Source organism: Siphateles boraxobius, unplaced genomic scaffold, assembly GCF_051911475.1.
Source record: "Siphateles boraxobius isolate OS27281-9 unplaced genomic scaffold, OSU_SipBor_1 24, whole genome shotgun sequence".
NCBI classification, from domain to species: Eukaryota; Metazoa; Chordata; class Actinopteri; order Cypriniformes; family Leuciscidae; genus Siphateles; species Siphateles boraxobius.
The window spans coordinates 18,449,317-18,460,365 of record NW_027508855.1 but is presented as its reverse complement, the minus strand read 5'-3'; the positions used below and the strand labels follow the sequence as shown (position 1 = coordinate 18,460,365).

Genomic DNA, 11,049 nt, shown 5'->3' with positions numbered 1-11,049 from the left:
CATATTTGAGGACACACATAACAGTGGGCTGCACCAACAAGTTGGTTTACATTGCAGGCAAAGTTTTAAGGAGCTGCCTCAAAATAGTATGTCTCCTGCTGTTACTCATTTCTGTTTTAAAAATGATAGCATTTCCCATAGCAGACCTGTCTGTTTTCTATTTTTAGCCAGAAACAGATGTTTGATGTTATCATTCGTTTGATGAATCTTGACATTGTCATCCTGGAATATGGCCATGATGTGTCTTACATGGTTGTTTAAGAAATGAAAAGCTACACACTCCATCAATTAGGGTTAGAAGAACTGTTGCCAAACATATAACATGATAGAAAAATTAATCTAATCATAGACTCTTATGCATTTTGTTTCAGTTTCAATCCAAACCGGGCAGTGTATAGCTATACTAGCACAGTGCAGTAGCAAATGCATTGCTTTTAGTTGACTGTTGAACGTAAGGAAACGTCTGCTTTATAAATCCAATAGTGCCTTAAAACGTCTTTTACTCTGATTTAAATTCTGGTTAGTATTTAATGAGGTCTTTAGTGCTAAGTTTGTTCTGCATGTGTTAACGGTTCAGGGTCATTAGCTGTGTTTCTCTTCCTTTTGAGCCGTTCTGAAACTCATTACCATGCAGATGTGAGGGACATGTTGCATGGCAGGCGGCTGAAACAGAATTTAAGATGCACAAACACGTTTAATAATGGCAATCTCAAAGAAACGGGTCGTTCCTACAGCTAACGTACCTCCGTAATTTTTTGGGCCTCAAATTACAGGGACAGCAATCATAATTAATGACCCATGAAGCCGTGTTCAGCTACTTCCACTGAACAAGTATGTGTACTGGTGGTATTTTGGCTTCTCTCTATCTGTTCATTGCATTTTTCCCAAATGTCTCATTCTTTTCATTCTTTTTATTCCAGACGTGATGCATCTCATATTCCATCCCAAATATTCCATGGCCAAATTCAATTCCAGTGACTCTGTGTCCCAAAACTGCATGTAAAGTCATTATCACATTTGAGCATAAAAATAAAAAAGAAACATTAATCATTTGCATGTTTACTTATTTAGAAGTATTTTTAATATCCCATTCGAATCTCAACAGCATAATACAGTGGAGGTAAAAACATTCAGCATCAGTGACGTGAAATGGAAAATGAATGGTAAATAATGCCCTGTGTATGAATGACCATTGGATGAATTCAACAGATGGACTGTCGTCAATCATTTACCTTACAAAAGGCGCCTACAAAACACGCACTAACACAAACACACACATTATCTCTGAATTGTGCGAAGGGAAACCTCCCTATAAAAGCTCCTCCTGAACGATAAGTACATGACAAACAGAAACTCAACACGGAACTCAGCTGTCAGCTGCCATGAACCTACAGCTCCTCTCCTCTCTGCTGCTCTGTGTCGGTGAGTTTAGTTTTCTCCATCCTATTCTTGACCTGTCAGCCTAAGTGTTGAGTTGACGCGGCAATGGAAAAATTACAAACAAACAAATAAATTGAGCTTTCCAGTCCTTAAAAAGGAATCAAATCATAAAATGTTATGTTTTGTTTGTGTGTGTGAACATATGTCTTAATTATGCTTTGTGGTAAAATATTTAATTGCTTAAAAATGATTCCTTTTGATTGCAAATCCTATAAAAGATTTATTTTTTTAAATCCCTGAAAGTAACAACTGGAAAAATCATGAGAAATGATTCAGTGCTCTTCCATGCTCAGTGTAAATTTGGGGCATTTATTTATTTACTTACTTACTCACTGTATTTGATTTTCACTTTGACTTGACTCTAGGATAGTAAACTTCCTCCAAAACTAGCAGAAACCTCTAGCTGAGTGAAGTATAGATAGTGTGTTTATGTCTCCAGACAGGCTGGGCTGTGAGAAATTGATTCTGCTTGTAGTAACATGCCTATGAATAGCTGTGAGCTCCGGCTTTTCCCATATAGGTGTATGCCAAAATGCCACACATTTTAAATCTCGGCTGTCTGTTGTCATGTTCAACGTCACAAAGCGCTTATTGTTCATTGCAAAGGACAGAGGAGTAGGGCGTCACACTGCTGTGTTAAATATATATTTAGCTTTCTGAAATAACGTTTGAAAGGTCATCCCGGAACACAATAATAGGTGTGTGTGTGTGTGTTTCTAGGTGAGGAATTTCTTTGACAATTCCAGTCTGTAGGAGTGTACAGATTTACTCACATTCTCGGTGCAGACTTGTTTGACTGCAGCAGTCGCCAGATCATGCCTGTGATAAAAGGGCAAATACGCCACTTTAAAATGTCATTGAATTACCAAATATCAAAGTATTCATTCGAAAGAAAGCTAAAAATTTGACGACAAAGTTTAAATTGGAAATTCGTTTATTTATGAACACTTTTTGATGCTGGTTGAGAATCTTCACATCCTGATAGCGATCAATAATAGAAGTGGTCTAAAAATAAAAATGTTTACATATACTGTGGAAGTCTCCACAGTAAAAATGTCCGTCCAATCATTGCATTTGGTCTGAACACCTGCTCATGCTGACATCACACGTCATCAGTGCGCTCTATGAAACTATGCAGAGTTGTAGGGTGTTTCTCAAACGGAAAGCTGAATCTTATTGAGGCTGCGTCTTTCCTAGTCCAGTCATTCTGAGGCTTGTAGGCTAGAGTCCGCCTCAGCAAATAAACGCTAGAATGGGACGGTCTAGTAAGAGTGCATGGCTACTTCACACATGTTCACGCCCCGTTCATTTTTGAAAAATACTTTGTATTACAAATCTTTATATTTTTTATTAATGCGATACAGTGAATGACAGCCGACTGCGGTCTCCCAGTGGCTTACATTATTGTCAGTTTAGCGTTAGTGATTAATTTACAGCAAAACAAAAGATAACATCTATGCTAATGTACGAAAAAATTCATTTTGTCTTATATTTAATTATAAACCGCGATAAGCTCAGTAACGACTCCTTTTCCGTCAGTTTATTTCCGTGAAATGGAATGTGTGCAAAGGATTGTGGGTGATTTATGGCAGCGAAGGATAAATCCGATGCATCCTTCAAAACAGGCCGATTGAAGGACGCGAAACGAAGGCTGGTTTTCAAGGATCCTTCAAACTGAGATGGCCTTCAGCGACATTTGATGTCGTGGCAGCCGAGATATGCAGCCTTCCATTTGAGAAACACCTGTAGACAGACAGACACCTCCTGAACCAAAACAATAAGCTTATGCTGCGTTCACGTCATGTCATAACCGTAATTACGAGATGGCAACCCGTGACGTTCTACCCGGAGCTGTTCACGTCCTCAGACTCAGATTTATGCATTTCTATATCAACGCCGAAATCAATCTGCAGCAGTCAGGTGGTACAATTAAGAGCTCTGTAAGATGTTTACGTTCATTAGTATTATGATGCTATGTGCTTTTGTTTAAGACGAATGAACTTAACACCTTCTCTCATGATGCTTTGCAGACTCTGCTGTGTGTTCATGTGTTTTGAAGACGTGTTCATGTGCTTTGGAGACGCTCTGAAGGGAGGGTGGGATCTTATGCTCTCAAAGCTAGCTTGCTATTGCTAGCTTCTCCGAACTTGCCTACACTACCTTTAATATAGTTGCATATTAAAGGAATATGCTAATAGTTCATGTGATGGAGAACAGAATAAGTGCAGTATGAAATAGCATTGCTAAAAAAATGCAATTATTGTTCAATAGACTAGATCAATTTATTATCAATTATTGCCACACACCCAGGGCAGGTGGAATTTGTTTTTCAGACAATGGCACCTAAAAATACTAAGCTACTAAGAACATCTAATGGATCCTTCTTGTTCCTCATCTTTTTGCACATTCCAAACAGAAACATGCCTGTCTTAATCTTTTCATCAAAACTACCCCACCTATGCAAGAACGTTACCTTGGCTTAAGTTTCAGCCAACAGCTGCTGGCTGTGTTTCAGGATGGGAGTAGTCCTCCATGTTCACATCAGGTCTGACTCCATTCTGCATTATAACGCCCACTTGTCTTGATCTCAATTAGTTCCTGATGGATAAATCCAAGTTCCAGCCTACATTTTTTCTGGCTGAGTATCTTGAATTAAATAAAGCATTACAGAAGGGGTCGCAAAAGCTTAGTAATGGCTTAGTTTTATATTGTCGTAATTTATTTCTCTAGAATAATCTGACATTATATGAAGCCTCAGTAGTAATGGATTATTGCTTGCTCCTTGCAGAGATCAATATAGCAACCTTTCGATGTTGATGTCAAATAACTTCTTTTGCTGCATGTTTGCCCTTTTTTAACTGACTGACTGTAAAAAAGATTTTTTGAATCTTTAACTAAAACAGATTATTGGAGTAGCCATTTAACAACAAAATACTATTTCAGTCTTTCTACTTCAAAACTTCACATTTAATTCACTGTGTTACTTGCTGTATCTTTGTGATTAATTGTGATATGTACTAGCAATTTCCGAGTGAAAATGGTTTACACCTTTTTTTTTCGTGTAGAAATGAACATGCATATTCAAACCCACATATAATGTGCAGGATGCTCAATATGTAGAACTCACACCAACAAGGTGTTTTTCCCCACACCATACATGTTATTACATTGTACATTTTAGCATGAATGGAAAGCTATATTATGAATGGAATGCTATATTTATTAGATCAGTTCATAAACTATGTATTTTGTAAAAAAGAACCAGGTAAAAGGTGCCCAAACAAGAAAATGAGACATAAAGGACTCTAATTTTGTATTGTAGTTGCAGCAGGTGCAATAAATACCTCACATAACCTCAACATTTCCACTCGCTTTTGTCTTTCACTCTCATTTTTTCTCTCACACACACATACACAGCTAGTTTGCTCAGTGCAATATACATGGGGTGTTTACAGGATGACTCAGCATTAACCGCAACATTAGAAGATTAACCTCAATTTAAAAACCCTAATTGAGGTTAATGTGTCATTGTAATATAATGAAGTGTTTGATCCTGTTATTATTTGCAAACTGGGCCGAAACAGCATTCCTCATAAAAAAAAAGTTACTACACTTTTAATGTGATATAACAGACTGTGATTCATTTTGTGTGTGTATGTGTGCAGCTTGCAGTGCAGTTTTCACTATAAGAAAAGCAGCCGCTCACACATCTGCGCTGGATCATGTGACCGTGATGTCATCATCGGGGGAGGGGCTTCAGAGTGCCATGGGTGAAGATTTGGAATCTGATGATGATCAGGATCCATCAGGAATGTTCAATGATCCATCTTTGTTTAAAGGTACACTATGTAACTTTTTTTTTGTTAAAAAATATTAATATTAATATATTTTTATAAGTGTTTTATATTTTCAACTTATTGTGGGAAAATGAGTAGGCCTACAGTATATACGTCACTCGCCCGTGTGTGTCTCGTCATACCTATAAATAGAGAAAAGTTGGTCAGGCTACTTTGACACATGGAGTGCTACCGCTAAATCTCAAACCTCTGGGGAATTACCTGTTTAAAAAAAACACAGAAGAGTAGTTAGTTTGCTTGCAAAAAGAGTCACGCAGAGCCGAAACAACCAAATCAATGTTCTTCTGCAAAATCAATCCAGGTTTTCAACCGCTAGAGGGCCAAAAGTTACATATTGTACCTAAAGGTCAATTTTCTTGTGAAAATCTCTCACAGACGTCAATTATTCTTAGATTAAGCTAATTATAATTAATACCTGAACTAACACCTTTTGGTATTTTAATAAGGACATTAAATGCATCACATATGAACTACAAAGGTAGTCATACACAGTTTTATTATAATAACAATTATGGGTGAATCTCACTAAAAGTATGATCAGTTCATATTTTACTCTAAAATAAAAATAAAAATGAAAATATAGATTGCACACTCAGTACCTGTCCCTTTATCAATTTCAGCAATACTACATTAACGGCATGCAAATGAGTAAAGTAAACTTCTATAATACAAACTTAAATTTATTGCACGCAATAAAACAAAACGTTGTGACAGAATGTTGCACTAGCTTAAATGAATTCAATAAACTGATCAAGCAGCAAGTGTAGAGATATTTGGTGAAAAAGATGGTAATGACATGAAAATCTTTTAATTAAATAAAATAAAAGTATAGAAAGCAGATATTCTCACACACATCAAAGTCTCTCATGTATCTTATGTCTTTCAGCAGCCCAAGTCAGTAGAGACGAGCAGAATCAAAAGCGGTCCGGGCGCAAAAAGAACAAAGGACGAAAAAAGAATAAAAATATCACTCCTGTTCAGCCGAATCACACATCCAGTCAGAGGAGCCACAGCACCACCGCTGACCCCTGCCTGACCTCTCACATGGACTACTGTATCCACGGCCACTGCACGTACCTCCACGGCCTGAGAGAACCCGTCTGTGTGTGAGTGACACAACATCTCACACACGTGCACTCAGAGGGTTCAAATAAAGAGATTAAATGAATGAATATCAGGCGAATGTTGGATTCAGTTTGTGTGTTGAATGTATGCTTGTTTCAGATGTAAGAGAGGTTATGACGGAGAACGCTGTGGGATCCAGCTTCTTGGGACGTCCCGGGACGAGAGCAGCACTGAAACGACCCACACCGCGCTCGTCATCATGGCTGTCGTCCTGTCAATCATCAGCTGTCTAGCTATCCTGCTTATGGTCTGCGTGCAGTAAGTACGCACTACATTCAGAGTACGCTGGCTGAATATTCAGTACACTCACCCACACACACTCATTCATTTTCACTCACAAAACACGCCTGGGATGTAATAGGCAACTATTGTGACAGATTTACACAGCACCAGTTTGGACACACCTACCCATTCTATATCATTATTATTGTAAATCATACTAAGCCATCAAAACTATGAGATAACACAAAAGGAAGTATGGAAATTATGTAGCGACCAAAACGTGGGAAACAAATCTCCTTTATAGCCTGTTTGAGCTTTTACTGTGTCTAGATTCCAGATCTGCTCATACTGGATATTCACAAGCTTTGCGAGGTGTATCTTTGGAGGCTTTTGAAGGAGTTCACATGTATTCTGGACACTTTATAATGCTCTTTCTCCATTGTCCAGTATCCATTTAAAAAAAAAAATCGTTCCAATTAAATTTTAGTTTTGTGAAAAAAATAAGCAATGTAAGCAAGCACTATTTATTTTCAAGCATTTACGCAAAAGCCTATGTACCAAAGGGTTTTTATATATAAGAAATGCAATGACCCAGTCGTTACTTTTAAGATCAGGACCCCAATATGATAATATTACAGTAATGAAGTCCTCTGAAGTTATTTTCACATTACAATTGAGACGCTAGATGGCACCTGATGTATTATGTATAAAACAAGACAGCGCTCATTAAGGAGATAGTTCACCCAAAAGTGAAAATTCTGTCATTAATTACTCACCCTCGTGTCGTTCCAAACCTGTAAGACTTTCGTTCATCTTCAGAACACAAATGAAGATCTTTTTGATGAAATCTGAGAGCTTTCTGTCCCTCCATCGACAGCTACACAACTACCAGTTTTACGCTTCAAAAAGATCACAAAGAGATCGTAAAACTAGTCTCTAATCTCTCGGTTTAGTCCAAATTTTCTGAAGAGACTCGATTGCCTTATATGATGAACAGATTTCATTTAGGCTTTTATTCACATTTAAACATTTATCAACTCACACATCAGTGTGGTAAACGTGTGGTAAACAGAAGCTCAAGCATGTTCACCAATGAGGTTCATTCTCAAGTTACGCAGCACGTTTGAGCTATTTGGATGTTTTGTTATTACACACACAAATACTGAAAACTCAAATATTAAAGCTATTACATAAGTGTTTATTTTGGTAAAAGTATGTTTCCAGTTCGTTACAGTTTGGGCTTTGGGGTGTGAGTGTGTGCAGTTTACGTTCTTAACGATTCCGGGATTGACCCAGTCAGAATTGATTTAAAAAAAAAAATGCAAATTCACCATACAAGAAGAAATAACAACATACAAATATTCCTACATTCAACATTTCCACATTCATATTCTACATTTAAATCAAGTACAATGGGAAGCAATTACATTAGTATTTAATAAGAGCTAAGTAGATTTGAATATTCTGGAGAACTGTGTACTAAATATATTTATTGTTGTTTGTTTTTTTTATATTCCAGCTATAGAACACATCATCGCTTTCAGGCAGCTTTCCTGAGCTCCACTAACGAGAGGGAGAAACTAGAGAAGAAGAACATTATGGTGTGAAGAGAAAGTAAGACCAAGTCTTTATTTATGGGCTGCTAAATGTAAAATAGACTCAAAGACACCGTGTTATGGTTTCTCTATTATATTCAGGTATCTAGTTATGGCTGTAGCCCTCTCTTAAAGAGATAGTTCACCCAAAAAAATTAAAATTCTGTCTTCATTTACTCGCACTCAAGTTGTGTAAGCTTCTTTCTTCTGTTCAACACAAAAGAAGATATTTTGAAGAATGTTGCTAATTAAACAGTGAAGGTAGCCATTGACTTCCATAGTATTTTTTTTCCCCTCAAATAGAGAAAATGAAAGAGACTCATACAGGTTTGGAACAGCTTGAGGGTGATGACAGAATTTTCATTTTTCGGGTGAACTATCCAAGTGTAGTAAGCTACCATTAAAACATCTAAAAACCCAAATTTTACTTTTTTTTGTTGTTGTTCGGTGTGTTGTTTATAGAAAATTGTTTTTGTTTCAGGTAGAAGTCACACTGATGTCACTGGTGTGGATTGAACTACAGATATATTGCACATAAGGTGCGTCTCAATTTGCACGCTTATACACTATGCCGTTTTATAGTATAAACAGTGCGAGTAGCATGTTATACACTGAAAAAAAAAAAATATGAAAAAGTGCACTTTAAATAGTTGGATGAAGCACTTAAATAACCCAACAACGACGTGTGGAATGTTGGACACTCAACTATCGAAGCTTTAATTACCTAGCGAAGGGGGACGGGCATCAGACTGAGATGTTGAATAATAAATAACCTTATAAAATCCATACACTACTTGGTTGACTGCATAAGTACATAGTGTATAAGTGCATAGTGTATAGTGCGTCATTTTGGTACGCAACTAGAATAACATAATAAACCCTATTGTAACTTATTGTTTTTACCTATTTATTAACTAATATAATTTTCTTAGTATTTGTGTATATTTTGATAATAAAGTAATGTTTATTTGGTATGAGATATTTATGTACACATATTAAATAAAGGACACTCTCATAAGATGTGTATCTTTCTTTCAGTCGTCTTTCCTTCCTTTTCTTTTTCTGTGAGTTATTATATAAAACATAAACCCCCGGTTACAAGGTTTAAGTCCAGTCCCAGACTAAAATGCATATTTGAGCTGTTTTAACTGAAAGCATATCTTAAAATATGTCACTGCCATTGTTTTGTCTCAAGATGCACACCAGTAATGTAGTTTTTTTTCTTTATAAAAGCTTCTTAAATGCTCTAACTGAACTAAGGCCTAATCCTGGCTTAATCTGAGCCCTGTCTGTGAAACCGGGCCATTATGTCAAAGAAGTGAAGAGAAATTTCTTATATCAATAACAGATGAAAGCAGACATGCGACGCAGTCACTGTTATACCTTAAGCCCGCTCAGGTGGAGTCTCGAGCGCCTCTCCCTGCAATTTCTTTCTCCCAATCATTTTTAATCCTAATTTGAGCTGATGTTTCATAGCATAATGGAAGATAATATAGTACAAAAATAAAAGCAGATCATTTTGGAAGTGAGATTGTTTGATCCGCTCGGCTCTCTTTGGTACAGGCAAAACAGGTCAGCCTTGGGCAGAGCAAGTGTAGATGTATTTACTCAAACAGTCAGTCATCCATAGAGGCACACAACAGGAGGAGAAGCTGCATGAATTAATGGTGCAACCACTAAATGTACTAATTACGCAGAGCTAAATCACTTTAAAGTCTTGCCATGCGAACAGGGAACGTTCTCAGAAGGTTCTCTCAGTTATGGACAAACTGTCTTCCAGTAACGTTTATTCAATGTTACGTGGTCTCTCTTTAAAGGGGTCATATAACGCCAATTTTGTATTGAATTCTTACTTCCGGCACCGGCTGTGGGCGGGACTGTGATGCTCTACTGACGTCACAAAAACGAACGGCTCAATTTGAGGCAGGGGAAAACATATAAGGAGATTAAAACAAAAACACTGGATGGATTTTTATCATTATATGATGGTTGTGTACAGGCACTGCCAACACACATTTCAGTACAATCAACTTGTAAAAGTGCATGTACCATTATATGACCCCTTTAATAACATTATCGAAATGTTGGCACACAAACTTGATTAATACATCGTTAATGGAACATTCTTCTGAAATATTATAGATGGACCTTGTAGATTTTCAGAGAACATTCAAACATAACGTTTGCAAAACGTTTGATAAAATTGATACAATGTTCACATAACAAAGAAAAAACGCATTTTTAAAAACTGGACGATTTGAATGTTCTGAAAACATTCAGAAAAAATGTCATCACTTAATGGGTACATTAGAAAAACGGTCTTGGAACATATAGCGGTAGCACTTTATAATAGTTTACAAATATTACATGATATAAAACTTAACAGATGATTAGTTGTAATTTGTAATTCAAGCAATTAGAAATGCCATTTTACTCTGATTCATATGTTTTCCCCCACTTATTCATGTTGGAATATTGGTCATTCCTGAGATTCAAATACATCAAATATTCTATTTATATCAAAATTATGAGTTGTCATGATTTTGGTATCTTTACTGAAACCATAACCATTTAAAAATTATTCTTAAATTAAGTGGAAAACTTAACCCTGTCTGTCACAAGTTTACAGCACAACCCTGAAACATTGAGAAATGTATGTGACAGGGTTGAGTGTGACGGGGTTTGAGGTTTTTTGCTCAAAATGGCCACTGCTCCTCCTGTAGTGTAGGTAAGTAGACCATACCTGGCAGCAATGAAATATGTAAATACTTATGGATTAAATTACAAATTTGAAAAATATTCATTTTCCA

At 36.7% G+C, this 11,049-nt stretch overlaps 1 protein-coding gene across 2 annotated transcripts; it reads left to right on the top strand.

The window, feature by feature from the left end:
- Window positions 1-1,216: 1,216 nt before the first annotated feature.
- areg (amphiregulin) lies at window positions 1,217-9,257 on the top strand. 2 transcript variants are annotated; one of them, XM_077241775.1, is made up of 6 exons: window positions 1,217-1,422; window positions 5,106-5,279; window positions 6,184-6,403; window positions 6,522-6,680; window positions 8,164-8,258; window positions 8,721-9,257. In XM_077241775.1, the coding sequence occupies exons 1-5, from the start codon at window positions 1,383-1,385 to the stop codon at window positions 8,249-8,251; spliced, it is 681 nt and encodes a 226-aa protein (XP_077097890.1). In that variant the 5' UTR covers window positions 1,217-1,382; the 3' UTR covers window positions 8,252-8,258; window positions 8,721-9,257. The 2 variants fall into 2 exon arrangements, with proteins under 2 accessions (XP_077097890.1, XP_077097891.1); XM_077241776.1 differs by having other exon boundaries at window positions 1,318-1,422; window positions 6,187-6,403.
- The last annotated feature ends 1,792 nt before the right edge of the window (window positions 9,258-11,049 follow it).

Excerpts from the sequence above, each read along its gene's own strand:
- areg (XM_077241775.1), top strand. The coding sequence starts at position 1,383 with ATGAACCTACAGCTCCTCTCCTCTCTGCTGCTCTGTGTCG. Across the intron at positions 6,404-6,521 it reads CTGAGAGAACCCGTCTGTGT|ATGTAAGAGAGGTTATGACG; the intron begins GTGAGTGACACA and ends TGCTTGTTTCAG. Across the intron at positions 6,681-8,163 it reads CTGCTTATGGTCTGCGTGCA|CTATAGAACACATCATCGCT; the intron begins GTAAGTACGCAC and ends TTTATATTCCAG.